Source organism: Vanellus vanellus (assembly GCF_965231255.1).
Source record: "Vanellus vanellus genome assembly, chromosome: 16".
Taxonomy (NCBI): Eukaryota; Metazoa; Chordata; class Aves; order Charadriiformes; family Charadriidae; genus Vanellus; species Vanellus vanellus.
Genome location: NC_138921.1, coordinates 15,772,929 through 15,793,287, shown reverse-complemented (window position 1 = coordinate 15,793,287; position 20,359 = coordinate 15,772,929). Strand labels below are relative to the sequence as shown.

The 20,359-nt window shown below is 61.1% G+C and overlaps 1 protein-coding gene across 1 annotated transcript; it reads right to left on the bottom strand.

Annotated features, from left to right (window-relative positions):
* Nucleotides 1-6,265: 6,265 nt before the first annotated feature.
* FAM222A (family with sequence similarity 222 member A) lies at nucleotides 6,266-19,926 on the bottom strand (the record flags this gene model as incomplete). The annotated part of the gene is made up of 2 exons (XM_082491494.1): nucleotides 6,266-7,494; nucleotides 19,845-19,926. The coding sequence occupies 2 exons, from the start codon at nucleotides 19,924-19,926 to the stop codon at nucleotides 6,266-6,268; spliced, it is 1,311 nt and encodes a 436-aa protein (XP_082347620.1).
* Nucleotides 19,927-20,359: the final 433 nt, after the last annotated feature.

The following is a 20,359-nucleotide window of genomic DNA, read 5'->3' as shown; positions in this document are numbered from 1 at the left end:
CCCTGCGCTCACGCGGTGGTGCTTGGCTGCTGTTGCATGGCTGCAATACATGGGTATGGTGCACGGCTATGCTGCACGGCTGCGGTGCATGGCTGCAGTGTACACGTGCAGTACATAACTGCAGTGCATGGCTGCGGTGTACACGTGCAGTACCTGGCTATGGTGCATGGCTGTGGTGCATGGTACGGTGCATGGTTGCAGCGTACAGGTGCAGTACATGGCTGCAGTGCACGGGTGCAATGCATGGCTGTGGTGCACGGCTGCAGTGTACAGGTGCGGTGCCTGGTACGGTGCATGGTTGCGGTGGACGGGTGCAATACATGGCTGGAGTGCACGGCTGCAGTGTACAGGTGCAATACACGGCTGCGGTGCATGGCTGCGGTGCACAGGTGCAGTACAGGGCTGCAGTGCATGGTTGCAGTGGATGGGTGCAGTGCATGGCTGCGGTGCACCACAGGTGCAGCATGGGGCTGTGGTGCATGGTTGTGGTGTACAGGTGCAGCACAGGGCTGCAGTGCATGGTTGCAGTACATGGTTGCAGTGGACGGGTGCAATACATGGTTGCAGTGCATGGCTGCGGTGTACAGGTGCAGCACAGGGCTGCGGTGCATGGTTGCAGTGGACGGGTGCAGTGCATGGTTGCGGTGCAGGGGTGCAGCACAGGGCTGCGGCGCAGGGCCGGGGATGCGCGGCTGCATCCCGCCGCGGCTGCTGCTCCACTGGAGGGCACCGCACTCCGCGCAATGCCGACCGGCCCCGCCGGCGGGGGGGAGCCCGGACCGGGCGGGCTGGGGGCTGGGGGGAGCTGCTGGGGGGCAAACCGAGGGGCTGCAGCCGAGCGGGGCGCCCGCCCCAGTGTCCCTCCGCACCCCTCGCCCCGTCCTCCGGTGAGGACCGGCCGGCGGGATGCGGGTCCACAGGATGAGGCCGTTGACCCGCTCCTGCCCCGCTGCTCTGCTGTCGGGCAGGGAATGGGGCTGAAGTTTGGGGCCTGGGGGCTGCCCGGCGGGGGTAGGATGAGCTCCCGGCGGGATGGGCAACAGGACGGGCCTTGGCGGGATGCTCACCCCCCACCCCACCCCACCCCACCCCACCCCACCCCACCCCACCCCACCCCATCCCATCCCATCCCATCCCATCCCATCCCATCCCATCCCATCCCATCCTACCCCAACTCTTTAAACTGGTGCTCCTTTTCTGCTCATCTCCCTTCACAGCCGCCTGCAGCAGCGCAGTTTCCTTTTGCAGCTGGACATTGTGTAGGTCTGAAGGACCGGTTTGGGTGGGCACCAGCGGCATGATGGTAAGGTGGCACAGTGACATGGTGGCAGAGACCCTGGCCAGGCCCCTGGAGGCAGCCTAGCTCGCTGAGCAAATGATATAGCAGGAAAGGGGACACTTCATCTTCAAACTTGATTACTCGCCGTTAGCTTTAACTGCACTGTCTCCGTTTAAATGTGATTTACATATATCTCTCATATTGTGGTTTAAGTATTTCCCCGGGGTGAGGGAATGAATAAGTTTCATTATCACTACTTAGGAGAGGCTGAGGTTTCAGCTCTTGGCTCGCCGCATAATGGCACGAGGAGCTGAGCCGGCTCCTGCTTTCACGCCGCCCGCTATTGGAAAATGATAAACTTTGCTTTCGGCCGGCGGGGCGGCCGGTCCCCACCAGACACGGGGACACAGGCTGGGGGACCCCCGGCAAGGGGCTCGGCTGCCTGGCGTGCCGGAGACGGGCTCTGCACCGCAGCCGGCCCTGGCTATGGTGCTGGAGAGGGGATTTTCCAGCAAAACTGGAAATAAACCGATATCCTCCCACTCCCCCTGTGCAAATTCTCATGTCCCAAAGCCGAGAGACTGTGCGTGAGTGGGGTTTAAACTGGTTAGGGTGTAGGAAGGGTGGATGTCGCCGTGTCCCAGCACCCTGTGCCGTCACACCAGACCCTGCGATGGCTCGGTGGGGGTGGGGACACTGCACCCACCACGGTGACATCCCGGCACAGGATGCCTCGGCCACCTTCGGGGCTGCAGGGTTTGCCTTCGGCCCTTTTACGCCCCGACCTGCAAAGCGCGGAGCTATTGCACTCTCTGCCTTCAGGCACGGCCGCAGAGGCAGGGGACACCCCGGGGGGCAGCGGGATGGGGGGGTGGGGGTGGGGGGCGGCTTGGGCACGGCCCCCTCCCGCGCCGCCCTGCCAGCGATGACAAACCCAACAAAGGGAAGAGAAAAGCGCTTGTCATCCAGAATGCGGAGCGCGGAAGCAAATTTATTTTTAGATAAATCTAAAGCTTAATTTGTGAAGCTAATATCAATCAAAATGAGAGATGGGTTTTTTTAAGTCCTTTTGCAGCCATGCAATTTATACTGCCTGTCTCTTCTCCTCACTCTCAAACAGCAAAGGCAGCCGCTAAGTTTAATATCAGCCTCATGCACGCCTGCCTTAGAAATTATTATTATTATTATTATTATTTTAATAGGAAGATATTTGCGGGCCAGGAACGGCATCGTTTCCCCCGGTGTATTCCCGCAGCGCTGGTGAGGTGCTGTGCGCCGCTGGGGCGAGGTGGGACTATGGGTGGTGATGGTTTCACCCTGGGTGCCAAAACGCATCTCGGGGCGGGGGAGGGGGGTGTATGTCCTTGCCCCATCTCCAGCCGGTGTCCACACGCATTCCGGGTCCCCACTGACCCACCTGCGCCCCCCGCAGCCAGCGCTGCAGCCCTCCTGGGTGGAGGCAGGCGCCCGCCGAGGAAGGACCCCTTTATTTTGCATCACACGTTTGAAGTCTTCCCGTGCACGGGGTGAAATCCTCCTGCCAAGAAGGAGCTAGCTGAGGGGAGAATTAACCTGCTAAATAATAAAAACCCCGCGCACCTCCTAATGAAATGTAATGACTCCGAGACCGGCAAAGATGGATCGCGCCATCGCTCCCAGCCGCTCGCCCTGATTTATGGCGAGGTGGGGAAATACGATGGAGGCAGTGCTAATGAATCCCCCCCCCCCGCCCCCCGAGGGGCACCGCTAACGGAGCAAAGTTTCTCCTGGGGCCACCCGAGACCCCAGCAAGGCTCCTTGCCCTGACCTCAGTAGGGTCCCCCCCTTTTGGTAGCCCCCAACGCCTGGGGGAAGCCTGTGCCCCGGGGCAGGGGACAGTGGGGGGCAGCCCCGGCCATGCCGTGCAGCAGTGGGGCTGTCACCGGTGCTGCCACCCTGTGCCCAGCACAGCAGGACCCCCCCACTCACCCCCATCGCCACTTTAAGCACCGCCATGCTTCAGCCTCACATTTCTTTTGATGTGGTATCTTTTAAATGACAAAGATCTAAGCAAATATTTCCCTCCAGCCGGTCTAATTTTAACGCGCAAGCAGGCAATGGTGTGCGTACACCCCCCCCCCAGTGACATTAACCTCCGTGAAAATTTCCTTTTGTCCCAATTTCTCTTTGTTCCCCGGATCGGCTGTCACGCCGCTCGCTGCCGGTGACGGAGCGGTCCCCTCCCGGCACGCCATAAATATCGGCAGAACCACGCGTGCCGCCGTTATGGCAAGAGAGCAAACGAGACAAATGGAGCCGCGCTCCCTGGCTGCAGCGCGTGGCTGCGTCCCCGTCCCCATCCCTGTCCCCATCCCCGTCCCCATCCCTGGCAGGGCTGGGGGGAGCAGCACAGGGGCCAAAAAGAAGAATAATAAAGCTTTGCCCCCCCCCCCCTCGGCCCCAGCAGACCTGCCCTCTGCCTCCTGTTGTGGGTTCCCGGGCACGGCCATGGCCGTGCTGTATTTTGGGGGTGTCCCCCCATGCACATCTGCGGCTGGTGGCTGCGGTGTGGGTCGTGGCTGCTCCACGCTGCCGGAGTCCCGGAGCAGGCAGCACTCCTGCAACCGTGCCGTGGGTTTCTGCCGGGACCAGTCCCGCAGCCAGCGATGGCCATGGGCAAGTCGGGGCAGAAACAGGTTTAAAAATGATTCCAATTCCGCAGGTGGGTAAGTGGAAAATAAAGCCACCCCCCCACCCGTGTCCCGGCAGCCGTGCCGGGGTCGCAGGCAGCCGCGGGCAGGGGTGCGAGCATGCAGCCGAGCCCCCCGCCGCCCTCAGCCCCCTCCCCGGCCGGGATAAGGGCACGCCATATGTCACCGCCGAGGGACGCGGGGGCCGGGGAGACGTGCCCTCCACCCAGAGCTATTTGGGATTTAAGACTATTATCCTAATGCACCCGGCTCATTGTTCGGGCCGGGAAGCTGCCACCGGGGCAGAGCAGGGGGGTGGTCGGGGTTAGGGGAGAGCTGCCCCCCCCAGCCAGAGCGGGGCTGCCGGAGAGCCCCCATCCTGCCCCGGCACCGGGAACCCTCCCACCAGTGGGGGCAGCTCGCTGGCAAACATGCCGCAGATGATGGATGGCAGGGGAGATGCCACCGCTGCACCGGTGGTAGCCACCAGTGCCGGGATGGGGATGTGGTACCCGATCCCCATCCACTCGGTGCCCATCACCCGGCCCTCGGGGCTGCCAGGGGTGAGCATCCCACGGGAACGCGAGGGGTGAGCATCCCTCGGGGCTGCGAGGGGTGAGCATCCCATGGGAACGCAAGGGGTGAGCATCCCTCGGGGCTGCGAGGGGTGAGCATCCCACGGGAGCACGTGGGGCCGCAGCCCTAATCCTCGGGGATTTGGCCCACGTGCGCCCGCCTCGCCCGGCCGCCCTTCGGGTGCGAGGCGGAGGCTGGCGCCCCGGACAGATTAATGGCTCAGTGTCGTTAGCGGGTTATTTATAGGTGCTCCTCTGTGCCCTAAAAATCTGCGGGGAACGGGGTGGGGGGAGTCAGGAGGGTCCCGGCTCTAGAGGGGGGACACAGCAAAGCAAAGAGACTTGAGAGCACACGTCCAGCGATATCCTGGTTTTACTTTGGGAAAAACACCATCCGGACACACAGCTTGCGGGTTTTGTGGTTTGGTTTTTTTTTTTTTTTTTAGTTTTTTTTTTTTTCCATTTGTTTTCTCTCATTTTTAAAACAATATAGTGCAGCCAGCACTTCTCACAGTAGAATATAATGGTCAATTTTAGTATAAAAAAAAAACATTCTCAGAGATTTGTAAATGCACTTAGTGCTTGAACAGGCCTTTCAGGGATACAGTACCTCTTTACCGAGCACAATCACCTTGGGTTTCATCGGGGTATTTCTCTTTTTCTTCCTTTAAACATCAAAACACTTTGTATTTTGTGGTGCCGAGCCTTTTTCAAATGAATAAATCTATTAAACACATAATTACACGTAGTGAATGACGGACCATAATGAGCATTTTGGAATAGTTGTGTGTTTTGTTTTGTTTTGTTTTGTTTTTAAAAAAAAAAAAAAAAAAGGAGAAAAAAGGAGGTATGTTATCGCCCCTGATACCGTGGTCACATCCAACCCGGAACCAAGGTAGAACTGACAGTAAGGGGGAGGTGGAAAAAAAAATCCCAGCCTGAAAGTGTGAGACCCGGGCAGGTTCCCGGGGGTGCTGTGGGGGGTCCCGCTGGGCGCCCGGTGCGGGGGCACCAAACCTCCCGGTCGAGTGGGAATAGGAGCCGGTGGCCAACGGTGGCCAACGTGGGGCCAGGCGAGAGGAGGAAGAGGAGAGGAGGAGGAGGAGGAGGAGGAGGAGGGGCGGGAGGAGACTCTGTAGCAGCCAACACGGAGATGTACAGCCTAGTCAACTAAAAAAAAAAAAAAAAAATTAAAATAAAAAAAAATCTGTTCAAGTTTTCAAGTGTTTTTCTTAAATAGCCTCCAGACTGTCCCCAATTATTAGCTTTAATCAAAGCAGTGCAAGTTACGGACTTCAGCTACAGGTCAGGTGCAGGCTCCCTGCGGCCGCCGCGCCGGCCGGCTACCGGTGAGCCTCCCGGCCGGCCACGGCCCGGGGCTCTGCCCCACACCGATCCGGCCGAGCGCCCGCAGGCGCGCGGTGCGGAGCCTCCTCTCCCTGGATAGCAGCAACTCGTAGCGATTCCCTGTTCACATTCGTGGAGATAAAATGATTTCTGAGCTATATAGACAAGCGGTCCTTCGTCCTCGGCTTCCAGCGGGTTGCGGGTGTATCCAGTCTGGGGACCCCGGTGAAATGCCAGCGTCCCAGGAGCCCTTCCGGCAGCCGACCCCGTGTCCCCCTCCCCGTCGTCCCTCCCCCGCCCTTGCCGCCACGGTCCGGTACCCGCGCGGTGCCGGAAGGGAGCATGGCTCGTGCCGAAGTCCTCGCCCTGGGTTTGGGAAAAGCAGCATCGGTTCCTTATCTGTAGACGGGCAGGCGGATGTGGGCGTGCTGGTGGTCCAAGAGCCTTGGCACAGACACGGTCTCGTAGCCCTTGCCCAGCATCTGCTCCTTGATGCAGGGCGGGTGGATGTCGTTGATGAGATACTCCAGGGACTGGAGGCTGCTGCTGAGGATGGAGGTATTGCAGAGCGTCTTGCTGGGCAGCCCCTCGGCGGGGGGCGCCCCCAGCTCGCGGGGTCCGGCCCCCAGCTCGGGCGGCGGGTTGTAACAGTCGCTGTTGGGGGTCACCAAGATGCTGTTCCAAGGCGGGGCGAAGTACTGCCCCACCGAGAAGTTGCCGTGCATGCAGTTCAAGGGGGACGAGCTCACCTTCTCGGCCGCGCCGCCCAGGGCGTAGGGGCGCGAGGCGCCCGCGCACGTCTCGGGGGACTTGCTGAGGGCCCCCCCGCCGCCGCTGCCCCCGCTGTACATTCGCAGGTGCTGCTGCTGCTGCTTCTGCTGCCAGACCAGGTAGTCCATGCCCTCGGGGTAGATGCCCGCCTTGGGCCCCAGGGCCGCGGCCGGGTTGGAGCCCAGGGCCAGCTCGGCGCCCTTGCGGCACTCCGGCAGGACGGCGCCGGCGTAGGCGGCAGCGCCGGGGAAGGCGCCGTGCTTGGCCGGGCTGGGGTTGGCGGCCACGACGGCCGGGCAGCCCGGCTGGGCGCCCTGCGCCTGGCACTGCTGATTGATCTGGTAGATGATGCTCTGGATGGAGGGCAGGTTGGACGGCGGCAGGGCCAGGCTCCTGCCCGCCAGCGGCAGCACGGAGGCCGCCGCCGCCGCCACCGTCACGTTGGGTGGCACGGGACCCTCCAGCTGCTTCTGGCCGCCGTGGTAGCTCAGCTGCCCGGCGCAGGAGGGACCTTGAGCTAAAGTGCTTGACGCGGGGTAGGGAGCGACGCCGACCTGGGCGGGCGAGAGCTTAGTCCGCTTCCCCTCCGAGTTCTTCACCACGCTTTTGCCGGAGGCTTTCACGATGGCCAGGAGACCCTGGTAGCCGCCGGCGTGCAGGGGGTAGGGGCTGTAGCGCTGCCCCGTGGTGTCGTAGCCATTGACCGTCCGGTTAAGGTGCTTGTGCTGGGGGACCCTGATGTTGGTGGGGAAGATCTTGATGGTCAGCGGGCTGTTGGCCACCTTCTGTGCGTAGGCGTCCAGCTCGGCGGGGCTGGGGTAGCGCGGGGAATGCATGGGTGCCGCCGTCTCGCCTGCAAGGAGCAAAGCGTAGGGTGAATCCGGCGCCGGCGGGAGGAGAAGGACCCGGCGCCCGGCGCCCCTCCCCGGCTCCCACCCGCTCCCAGCGGAAACCAGGTCAGGGCACCAACTTGCCCCCTCCCGCTGACGGAGTCACTTCTAAGTGGCCTAAAATAAACTCGGTGTGGAGAATGGAAATGTCACTTTACCCAACGGGGGAATCTTTCTCCGAGATTGGATTTAAACTACATTATACAAGCAATTTCATGGGTGCTTTGCGCTGCTACGAGAACCTCACCAAAAATGGAAAAGCATTGCATTTACCAGCCATAAATCAGCAGTTCCTATAATGAGCACAAAAATGTCACTTTTATGCAATTTTACAGATGAACAAAACTGGTGAAATTAACTGTGGTAACCTACTGGAGTCAGCAAAAGCCACTGCAGAAAAAAAAAATTATATATGTATATATTTTTGTGCCTTTCAAACTCTTTCCCGAGCAAGTTTCTGCCATTCTGGTGTGAAAACTCATTTGTCGTACCCATTATACTTTCATTTGGAGTTTATCTTGAGTATCCAATGAGCCACCAACTGTGAAAATGATTAAATCTACAAAATCTATCTAATAGATGGAATAAATTAGGTGTTTAAAATCTCCACACACACACACGCGCGCGCGCGCGAGCACATGCACATACATGCCGGCACACGGGGGACCATGCTTGTTCCTATGCCGGTCCCAAAATCCCCGCACCGGCCAGGCGATGTCCGCAGCACCCCGGGGACGCCAGACCCAGAGCTGGGTTTTGCAAGGGAGAGATGGTCAAATCGGGGGGGGAGGGGATTGGGGCTGGTACCCCCCACCGAGGAGCGCCCAGCCCTCCCAGGGACCCTTCCCCTGCCGCCAGGCAATTTTGGAGGCTCCCAGGCAGCGCAGCCCCACGGTACCCCGGGGGAAGGGGACCGCAGGCATCCCTGCGGGGATGCTGGGAGTGCTTCGCTCCGCGTGCCACCGGGATCAGCGGTTCCTGACGCCGCCACGTGCTGGCTGACGAAGTTCCTGCAGAAGAGCTGCGCCATCAGGCGCGTTCAGCACACCGAAAGCGGTCGTTAAATTGGTCTGCAATGCCTGTCTCAGTCCTGCTCCGAGCGATGCTCCGGCGCGGTGCCCGGGGCTGCCGGCAGGCGTGGGCACGCCTGGAGGAACCAGGCGCCACGCTAAACCCGGGGCTCAGGGGGAGGTTCGACCCAGGACTCAGGGGGAGGTGGGGGCAGTGGCAGCTGCAGGACTCCACGTTACCCCCCCGGCAGCAGAGTGATGTTCCGGGAGATGCAGGCACGAGGCCGTGGCCGCTCTCCATCAGAGCGGTGCAGCTGTAATTTAACAGGCAGAACGGCAGAGCGTTCGCCAGCCATTCCTCCCATTAAGCTAATGTTATGGGCTTTTTACAGGTGCCTTAAATAGACATTGTTATTAACGAGTATATTAAGCCAATTAAAACCGGGGCTTTTGAGTAGGATTTAATGTGGCTGTCGGGAGACAGGAGGCATGGTACCAGCAGCTCCCTACGGCAGGACACGTGCAGGCACGCAGCGTCCCGGACTGCGCCGTCAGCCCCGCTGGGCACGTCCTGGGCATCAACCGGGGAACCCCCATAAAGCTCCCGAGCCCCGGTGGCACCTGCCGAGCAGCCAGCGAGCTGCATGGGTGCAGGCGAGCACGCACACTGGGCACCACTGGGCACGGGCACCCCCTAAGCCAGCGGGCACAGGGGGCTGCGAGCGGGACCCCACCTGCCCGGTGGCACGGCACGGCACGGCACGGCGCACCACCCGGCACCACCAGCCACGCACATCTGCATTCCCCTTCATGCCGGCACTGCTGTCCTTGGAGGTGGCAGCATCGTGAATACTCAATTAACATGACACTAATTAGCTGGTGACACTTGCAGAATCCCTAATGAGCCCATTCCACAGAAACGCTCCTTTCCAAGCAAAAATAATTGAAAAAAAAAAGGGGCCACTGCTGGAGGGAGGGAGGCGGCATCGTCCGCAGGCACGGCGGCTCCCCGGCACCAGTCACCAAAACCCTGTCCCCGAGCACCAAGTCCACTCCACGGGAGATGCTTTTGGGGCGGCCCCATGCAGCCCCCCAGAGCTGCCCGCTGCTGGGGGACGGGCAGAGCCGCCCGCCCCGGTGAGCCCCGCCTGGCCAAGGGCAGCCCTCCGGCGAGCCCCGGTGCCGGCACGTGCCCGTGGAGCGCCACGGCCGACGGCGAGCTGGCCGGTGGGGAGCCGGGAGCTGCCTTTGTCGCCTCTTCACGCCAGCTGGGTTGGATGTGACAAGCCACCAATTCGGTGTGTTGTCACATATCAGGGTGACGCACCGAACCCCCACCGGGAAAATTACAGAGCGACCGCTTTCCCGGCGGTTCCCGGCACGCTGGCGGCTGCGCGGCTCCGCCGCTCCCCCTCTCCGCAGTAATTACTGCTTTCTAACGGGCTGTAATTACTGCGAGATGCAAACTCTCCCAACCACCGCCGTCACCCGTCAGGCGCAGGCAGCCCTGACACCAGCCGCTCACCGCCGGGTTTGCCCCCCTCCTCTTCAACTTGAACCACCGGAGCCGTCACACCGGGGCCGGGTGGGATGCGCCACGGGCTCCCGGCTGGCATGGTTTTCCTCCGCCGGCCGCCGACGCACAGGCAGGCTCAGCCGGGTTCATCACCGCGAGCAGCCCTGGTTCTCGCCACCTCTACGCCAAGCCCAGCCGCCGGCAGCGCGCCGGCCCAGGGACAGGCACCCATCAACAGATGCTTCTCCCAAAAGACGCTTCAGCGCCTCCCTCCCTCCCTCCCTCATCGGCATTCCCACGGGATGCGGCCGGCACACCCCCAGCTCCGGGCTCCCCCCTCCCTCCCTGACCTGCTCTATTTTTCCAGCCTGCACTCAATAACAGCTAAATAATTGAATCTGCTCAGCAGCCAAAGATTTGTTTTGAATTTTATTGGAATTTTAAATTGTTTTGTTTCTTCAGTATTTTATTACTGTAAATGGAAAATGCATCGCCTGCAGTAATAATCCGATGGCTTTTTATATTACTCCGAGCTTCTGCTCAAAGCATTATTGGAAAGCCAGGCAGAAACGAGAAGCCATTATAATGGCAGCACAGGCTTATAAGATTACGCCTCCAGCTAAACAACTTTTTACTTTAGCAAATTGGCCACCAAACCCAGTTCGAGACACAGATGTAAATCCCAGACCCCACCGGTGCTGTGATCCAGAATAAATCTCGGTTTATGAGGCGGGGAGCTCCAGCCCCGCCATGCCCGGAGCAGCCAGGTCTGTGCAAAATGTCCGACGGGGATCCCCAGCACCTCCTGCATCCCCTGCATCCGTGGCATCCCCAGCACCTCCTGCATCCCCTGCATCCCTGGCATCCCCAGCATCCCTAGCATCTCCTGCATCTGTGGCATCCCCAGCATCCCCAGCATCTCCCGCATCCCCCGCATCTGTGGCACCTGTGGCATCCCCAGCATCTCCTGCATCCCTGGCATCCCCAGCATCTCCTAAATCCATGGCATCCCCAGCATCTCCTACATCCATGGCACCCCCAGCATCTCCTGCATCTCCTGCATCCCTGGTATACCCAGCATCTCCTACATCCCTGGCACCCCCAGCATCTCCTGCATCCCCTGCATCTGTGGCATCCCCAGCCTCTCCTGCATCCGTAGCATCCCCACCATCCCCGGGGTCCCCCCGCACTGCGAGGGCCGGGGAAGAAGGAAAGATGGGGAAGAAAGGAGGGGAAGGAAGCTCACCGAAGACATCCGTACAGCAGGAGAGACCAAGGCTAACCAGAGGCCTATGATCCAGGGCTTGTGCCGCGCGGGAGTCGGCCGGCACAAACCCACAACAGTCCCCAATTACCCCTGGCCCCAGCTCCGCTGGGACACAATGGGCGCCGGCGAAGCCCAGCTGCCGGGCCCCTAATTAACCCTGATTTTAACTGTACACTTTTAAAGGCACTAAAGCGGTTATAAAGTGGAGAACAAGGCAGGGTTAATAGCGCAGACCTAAATTGCAGGCCCGCGGGGCCCGGGCCCCATAGAAATAATAGACCTGTCTGGGCTGCTCAGCTGTCAGTCAGGCGAACAATTCGGCACCCGAGGAGCTCACAGAAGCAGCGGCATCGGGGCTCCGGCAATCAGTGTCTGCTTGGTTAGAGCAGTTGTGGGATCAAAATGGTGCTGGGAAAGATGCTCAGCACCAGGAAGGATGCTCAGCACTAGGAAGGACGCTCATTGTCAGGAAGGATGCTCGGTACCAGGAAGGATGCTCGGTACCAGGAAGGATGCTCGATATTGGGAAGGATGCTTGGTACCAGGAAGGATGTTCAGGACCAGGAAGGATGCTCGGTACCAGGAAGGATGCTCGACATTGGGAAGGATGCTCGGTACCAGGAAGGATGCTCAGCACTGGGAAGTATGCTCAGGACCAGGAAGGACAGGAAGGATGCTCACAATCAGGAAGGATGCTCAGGACCAGGAAGAGTACTCCACACTACTCCCACAATCCCAGCTGGCCCGGGTGTCCCCCAGCCGGGTGTCCCCAGTGCCGGCAGCAGCATCCCTGGCTGAGCTCCCTCCTCCCTGGAGGAGGGTTAGTTCATGCACCGGCAATTTATGGCTTTAATTTTCATTCCATGATGCTGCGCTCCCCGGGTGGTTGTCCCGCTCCGGAAGGGGACAGCAAGAGGGACATCAGGGTGCACAGGGGCGTATGTCCCGGGGATCAGCACCGGCAGAACCGCAGCCCTGTGCGAGGAGACAGCAGGGAGAAGCAAAGCGGGGCCGCGGCGGCAGCACGTAGCACCTAACCGGTTAACAGCCGACGCGCTGCCTGCCACAGACAGGCAAGATGAGCTCCCTCCCTCTCCTCCATTCCTTCGCTCCTCTGCGAGATAAGATGGGACAAACCTTATTTTTACACATCGAAAGCACTAAAATATTTTGCAACAAACGGAAGAAGTAATCTCGCAGATAAATCTTTATAAAGGCAAAGCCACGGCAGGAAGCTACCTGGCACCTCGCTCAGGTCTTGCTTCCCCACGGCCCCAAAGGAAAACACTCTTTGCCCCTTTTTCAGACGGGAGTGGAGCCGACGCCGGGGCTGCCCCAACCGCTGGGGCTGCCGCACTCCGTCTGCCACGGCACAGCCCCGGGCAAACCACGGGCACATCCCGGCCGCTCCGCCGAAGAGGGCGATGGTCAGTAGGACACCCCCTTTCTCGGGGGTAACCCCATCCCGGGGAGGGCGAGATGACGAGAACCACCCGTCGGGACCGGTCTGGCACTGGGGATCCAGCCTCTCTGTGCCGGGACCTTCGGAGCGCAGGCTGCTTCCCTGAGCCGACGCCAGCTCCTCCTCCCTGTGCCGGTCTGTCCGGGCAGCGGTGTCCGGCACCCGGGCAGGGCTGCGGCTCGGCACTGTGGATGGGCTCAGGCGTGCCCAGGAGGGTTTGCCAGGGATGCTGGGCGGGCTGCAGCCGCCAGCTCGAGCACCGGAAAAAATGCCCCCCAAGGTCGCCCCAACACAACCCCCGTCTCACCCCAATGCCATCCTGATAGCGCCCCAATGCCACCAGGAGGAATGCCCGAGAGCTTGGCGGTGGCTTTCTGCCCTGAACCACAACGCGAGGCCCCGGCGGCTCTGCCCACCCTGGCTTCACCGGGTCCCTGCGCCATTCACCCCGGGAAGGGGCATTTCCCAGGGGCCGTCCTGCCCCGTCCTGAGCATCCTGCCAGACCTCCCCCTCCTCCCCATCCTCCCTGTCCTCTCCCGCCCCTCTTACAGGAAAGCGCCGGCGTTTCCCGCGCTGAGCTCGTGTTTCGCTCCTGCTCTGCCTTCCCAAGCTGGTGGGGCAAAAGGGCAGCAATTAGGCAGGATTTTTAATTTGCGCAGGGGCAGGAGGGGGTGGGAAGGGGAGCGATGCTGAGAGCGCCGGGTGGAGGCAGGAGGGGACGCTGGGGACCGGAGACGTCGCTCGGTGATCGGCGTGCCAACGGCTCTTATTAAAAAATAATAGTGCCGCAGCCTCCAAATGAGTTAAACTCCGCGAGAGGCGAGAGCTCGTCCCCTGGCTTGGGCACCGGGCTGCCTGTTCCCCTCGCGACAGGGAGATCCCAATGTCTTCACAGCTTCAAAAAGCATCAGAAAAATCCCCTTTTTCTCTGCCTGCAACACCGGGAGCAGATTTTCCAAGAGCTAAACCCTAAATATTTGCTAAACACTTGGAAGAAACCTCAATATTTGGAAAACACTTGGAAGAAACCTCAATATTTGGAAAACACTTGGAAAAAAAACAAACAAAACCTGCTGCATTTAACAAATCAATAAAGTCCTTGAAGTTTGGGGCCGCAAAGCTGCCTGGGCAGGGACCGGCTGCCCCCCACCCGCAGGCAGCAGCTCCCGGCAGGACCCCCGTGCCCTCCCCGCGGGGCCGGAGGGCAGAGCCCGCCCGCGCGGCGCAGCCGGGGCCACGGAGCGGGGCGCCGGAGCCGGTGACCCCCTGCCATGGCAAATCTCAGGGGGTCCCCGGTGGCACAGGGGGGAGTCTGCCCTGCCCAGACCCCCGGTGACCCGCGGGTGGGCATGGCGGGTGTGCAGCCCCCCCAGCCCCGTGGAGAGCGGCCGCGGGTCCCACGCATCCCCTGAGCTGGTTTGGGGGTGCAGCGGGGCAGAGGGGGCCACCGGCACTGTCCGCCCCCCCCCCCCCCGCCATCGCTGCTCGCTCTGCGCCAGGCAGGTTGGGCTGCCGTCACATTGCACCGTCTTTCCCACCCTGTGAAGTGCGGTGGTTTCTATGGTGACGGTGTCCCCAGGATGGGTGGCGCAGAGGCCACCGTGCTGCGACGGGTTGGGGGGGGCCCCACGCACCGGCACGGTCCCCAGCCCCCCATGAGCGCAGCCCTGGCAGGGATCACAGTCACCCATGACCGGCATCACCGCGACTGCCCCCAGAATTGCCGCGTCCCCCCCTGCACACCCTTCCCCCCCCCCCCCACCATTGCAGGACCCCCCCCCCGCAGCCCGGCGTGGAGCCAGGACAAAAGCATCCTCCGGCAGAGCATCCTCGGCGTGAGGAGCCGAGAGAAACGCGCCCCGGCGTCGGGGGCTTAAATTAAAACCAACCGCAGAAATAATAGCGGGAGAAATCCATCGGAATAAACGTAGGTGGCAAACCCCGCGCGGCAGCCACGCAGGAGCCCTAATCTGCAAAGACAACAAAATTCATGACAAAGCACAAAGGGAAGCGCCGGGCTTCGCCGTCCCCAGATATTCATCCGTTAACACGTTCCCTTTTTAGGCTGACATGTCATTTCAGACGGGCCTTTTTTTCCTCCCCTTTCTTCTCCCCCTCGACGGCGCGCGGCACGGCTCTGCCGAGGCGGCTGCTGAATTGGATCACCTCAGGGCGAGCACTTTATTATCTGCAGTCAAAGCGTCACCACAAATACCCGTCTACACACACACGTGTCACTTCCCATTTGTCTCCTCCACGAGGTATTAGCGCCGCGCGCCGCCGTGCACCGCCGTGCCACCACGTCCACCGGCGCGGCAAAGGCAAACGGCGCCGGGCAGGAGGCAGGCAGGGAGCCACTGCTGCCCCGATGCCACCCCGATGCAAACCCAGATGCCGCCCCAATAAATACCACCCTGATACCGTCCTAACGTCATCCCAGTGCCACCCCAGTGCCATCCTGATGCTGCCCCAGTGCCACCCCAGTACTGCCCCGATGCCACGCAGATGCCAACCCAGCACCACCATGATGCCACCCCAATACTGCCCCAGTGCCACCCCTATGCCACCCAACACTGCCACCCAACGCAGCCCTGAAGCCACCCCAAGGTCCCCGTGACGCCACCCACACACAACCCTCATGTCACCCCAGTGCCATCCTGATACTGCCCCAATGTCATCCCAGCGCCACCCCAGTGCTGTCCCAATGCCATCCTGATACCTACCCCCTCAACGCCGAGCTGATGCCACCCCAGTACTGCCCCAGTGCCACCCCTCTGACACCCAACACCGCCCCGACGCCCCCCTGATGCCATCCCACCACGCAGCCACCGAGGGGACCCCGGGACCGGGGGGGGACACCCCACTGCAGCTGGCAGCCCCGCAGCTCAGCCCAGCCGCTCCCCGGCCCCTCCGCTTGCTCATCGACAGTAAATTAATATTTGATTAATTTTAAGACACGAGCTCCGCATGCTGAGCAGGGCTGCCGGTGCCCATAGCCCCCCCCCCCCGCCCCGTCCCTGGGCACCGCCAGCGCAGGCTGCGGCGAGCGGGTACCCCGTCCCCGGCTCCGCAGCCCCGCACGGCCCCCGCCGGTGCCTGGGAACCCGCTCCGGGGCTGATGGACCGGCTCGATCCCGGAAAGTTTGGACACAAACCAAAGCCCTTCCTGTGCCAGGACACTACCAGCGAAGCCCACCCAAAGACCACGGCTCTGAGCCGGTGGGAGACGGTCCCACGCGGAGAGGCTGCCCCGGCACCGAGTGCCCCCCTTCCCCCCCCCCCCTCGCCCATCCATCTCCCACCGCGCACGTGACCGATCGAAAAGTGTTTTTGCAGCGTTTCCTGGCAGGGAAAGTGCAAGTCAACAGCACATTTTGGGCACGGCAGTTAATTGAACTCCTTTTTATGGCACGTATATAAATACACAGAACCATCGTTAACCGATCCCTTCCAGAAACTGAAAATGAAAGAATTAATCTTATTTCACTCATGTGTAACCCCTCATGAAATTAAAATGATATTTTATGGGTGTGTACAAAAGCAGAGCCTCGCCGCAGCTACTTTAATGAAAATGCCCTTGGAATAAGTAGAATTGGGTAACGAGAAGCCATTAAACGGGGCTTTATCCCATACGCAATTAAACAGTTTTATCACTGATGAGAGGCCCCACGGGTGAGCGCAGAGAGGTGCGGGTGACCCCGGAGCCGGGTCCCCGGCGCTTCGCTGCTCTCTGAGCCCTGGCCATCACCTCTCATTAGCGTTTTAATAACCCGGCCGGACCCCGGACCCCCTAAGATCCAGCCCGGCCAGAAGGACGGGCACGGTGCGAGGTGGCGGCTGACGCTGCCGCGGCGAAGCGTGACGTCAGGGCCTCCCAGCTCCATAGGGATCCCACCCCGCTACGGCAGCGCGCAGCCCGCGGCCGCACACCCGGCCCCGGGCCGACGGCAGAGCCCCCGCAGGACCAAGGAGGGCACGTAGAAAGTAACGTTTAATTAAATATAAGCCACCGCTACTTTGCTGCAGAGAGCAAGAGCAGCAAAGAGTTTGGCCAAGCTGAGAGCGGTATTATTTGATTTATAATTTAAATAAAGCTCAGGATTCCTGTAATGCGCGCGGAATAAAATCAAAAGGGACCGGGCTGCTGGAGTTAATTGGACGTGATATTTTCCTGAGGACGCTGCCTCTCCGCAGGCTCCCGCTCCTCGGCTGGAGGCGGGCAGACGCAGGCAGGGCTGGCAGCGTTCCGGGCATCCTCCTGCCGCCTCCTGCATCCTCCTCCAGGATGCACCGCCGCCGTGCCAGGCCGGTGCCGGCGGTGCAGCCCCGGGATTAGCAGGGCAAGGGGAACTGGCCGCTGCCATGAGCTGGCAATGGTGAGCACCGCGGCAAAGTCACCTACGGCACTTAATGGGACGGATTTTGTGGGATGCACCGAACCTGCTGGGATGCGGCCGTGCCGGCACGTGGGGCACCGAGACGGGGGGGACGACAGTAATTAGCAGGAGAGCCATGGGGCAGAAGCGGGGGGCGAAGGCGCCGGGGCCGTCAGCTCCCAGCACGGGCAGGGAAATTAGTCAGCTCACCTTTTACGTGAAATTAATACAAAAATTAATCAGCGGCGCGGGCAGGATAATAGGATTTCACAGCGGTGCCGGGCCAGACGGCCAATGTGCCGAGAGCCAGACTCATTTAATATCGACAGAAACAATGCCAGAGGACAGAAATAAGACCCATAAAGATAATTACTGAGATACTCAGGAGCAAATTAAGTAATCAGAGGCACTTCTAAATTGTGCCTCGTTTTAAGAGAACGCTCTCCGTGTCGATTACCTGCGCGGGCGTTTAGGAGGCGGCAGGAGGCTCGGCCCCGCGCGCCGCCTCACCGGCCCCTCCGCGCCGCGCTTACCGCAGGGGCCATAAATAAAGAAGAGGGAAATCGTATTCCAAACCAGATGCGTGGCCCTGGATGTCACCTGCAATTTAATTTGCGCTAGCGGGAGGCAGAGAGGAGCGAGACGTGCTGGATTTGCCCGTAATGAGCGGAAACATACGGGCAGCGAAACTTTGATTAAGGTGACCCGGCTGGCGGCGAGCGCGGCGCGGGGGTCCAGCCGGGGGTGGCGCGGGGGTCCAGCCGGGGGGAGCGCGGCCGCTGCCGCACACCGCCCGCCCCGGAGGATGCGCCCCGGCGGAGGACAAGCCTCAGAGATCTCGGGTCCTGCCTTAAGAGATGGGGTGCGATAAGCCAAAAACCCCAATCCCTCGCTCCCCCGTGCCTGCCGGGGTCCCGGCTTGGGGTCGGACCCCTGCAACCCGCTGCCCTCCCACCGGCACGGTTCAGGGACCCTCCCGGCACCCCGGGGCTGGGAACCCCTCCCAGGATGCGGGTGGCTCTCCCCACTCATGGGACACCACGTATGGGCTCCCACTCCCCCAAATTTCGGTATCTTCTCCAGGAGGGTCTCTGGTGGGGTGGGAAACGCTGGGGACCACCAACCCGCACCGCGGGGGGCTGCTCCTGCGCCCCGTCCCCAGGCTGCTGCTCCTCAGCATCCCCATGGGGTGACAGTCCCCGGCTCTGAGCCACAGCCAGGTCTCCAGAGGACCCTGCCAGGCTCAGCCCGCCCGCGGGTCTCGGACCACGCGGGCACGGCGGAGCTAATTAGCCCGTGGCAACGAGGCACGCCAGGAGCCGGACCCCCGCGCCAGCCCTGCGCCGCCGCGCGCTGCTCAGGCGTGACGGATTAGGAATAATTTTACAAGAGCAACATCCGTTTTCCTTCCAGCCGCTAATAAGGAGGAGACGGGAGCGGCACCGCGAGCTCCGACGCAGCGCAGGCGCGGGGGGGTCCGCGCACCCACCCGCTTTGCGGACTCGCCGAGACCCCCGAGAGCTGACACCCCCGTGGGCGCTCGGGTGCAAACAGCCTGGGGGGGGGGGGCTGCGATCCTGCCCACCCCTGCGAATGCTGATGCACACACAAGTGCTTCCCCGCTCTGCGATGCTGGGACACGGGGGTGCCCATCACCCTGCCTCTGGCCCGGGTGATCCGCGCTCCCTGCAGCGATGCTGCGCTGGAGCTTGGGGAGTTTCGCCCCCCAAAATAACCCTCCTGGCTGCCAGTGTGACCCAAACCCCGGCGGAGCGATGCCGGGGGTCCCCAGGGCGGCCAAGCATCGCCCAGACCCCGCGCCCGGCTCACTCGGCTGCATCGGGGTGCTCAGGTAGAGGGGGAAAAAACCGTCTCTGGGAAAATACAGATCATTAAACAAATGCCCGGGGGCTGTCATAGACTAACAAGCAGAGCTTTAGCAGCTGATTTGTCTTCAGCCGGCAATGTTTAAAAATCCAACTGAGACCAGCAGAAAAATATCCACTCCCCTCTTTAAAACACACATTCATCACTTGAGAATCTTAATGCGTCTTTCCCAGCCGGGGAGGTCAAACACGCCCGCCTAAAGCAGGCTCATTAAATATACATTTAATCATGGTTTGGATTGAGAGACAAAGGCTGGGAGAGACAGGTGCTTTACTGGAGTGACCTTTTGGATCCCATTTTAATGTAACTAGTTTACAGCTTATCTGAAAGGCCAGCTCCTGGGGAAGGCGAGCCGCGGCAAAACGGGGAAAGTAATTAGGGATGGGAGCGGGGGAAGGGCCGGGAAGGTTTGGGGGGCCGCGGTGCCGGCGACAGCAGCATCCTCTGCCGCCGCGCTCCCAGACAGCTCCGCAACGTTTGCTGAAGTCCGACTTATCAACCAGAGCAACCCAATTTAATTTGCTTATCTTGTCTCCTTCCTCCCCCGTTCCCCTCCCCCCCACCTTGTTTCTCCTGCTCTTTTTAATTACTGGTTAAATAAATGTCTTTTTCAATAAAGGAAGCAGCATCAAAGCAGGTGTGCGCCCCCCCCTACCCAACCCAACCCAACCCAACCCAACGCAACCCAACCCAACCCAACGCAACCCAACCCAACCCAACGCAACGCAACGCAACCCAACCCAACCCAACCCAACCCAACCCAGCCCAGCCCAACCCAGTGCCGGGGCACTTACACTTGCGCGGCTCCAGCGCCTTGGTGGGGCAGGCGAGGTGCTGGGCTGGGGGGTTCTGGGTCCTCTGCAGACAGGCCAGCATGGTCCGCGCTTCCCGGAGGGCAGTGCCGCCCCCGCCGCCGGCCCGCGCCCTGCCGAGAGAGAAGAGACACCCCGGTTAGGTTGGGAGACCTACGCCCCCCGTCGCCCACCACCCCTGTGCCCACCCAGCCGCTCCCCGGGCGGAGGAGCTGGAGGCAGGAGCTGCCGGCGCCGACCGCGCTGCTCACAGCCCTTTGCTCCCTTTGGAGATAAATAACTAACTCCGAAAGCCTTAAATATATACGAGCGTATGTCAAATAAATACAAAGGTGTCAGCGGGTGATGTTGTGCCTCGTACAAAGCTTTCCGCCCGGAAAGGGGCAGAGTCGGGGCATCCCTCTGGCACTGTGTTCCTGGCAGTGCCAGACCGCTCCGCCGGCGTGCCAGCCGGCGTCTCCCGGTGCAGAGCGACCCCGCCGGCTCCAGCCAAGGCT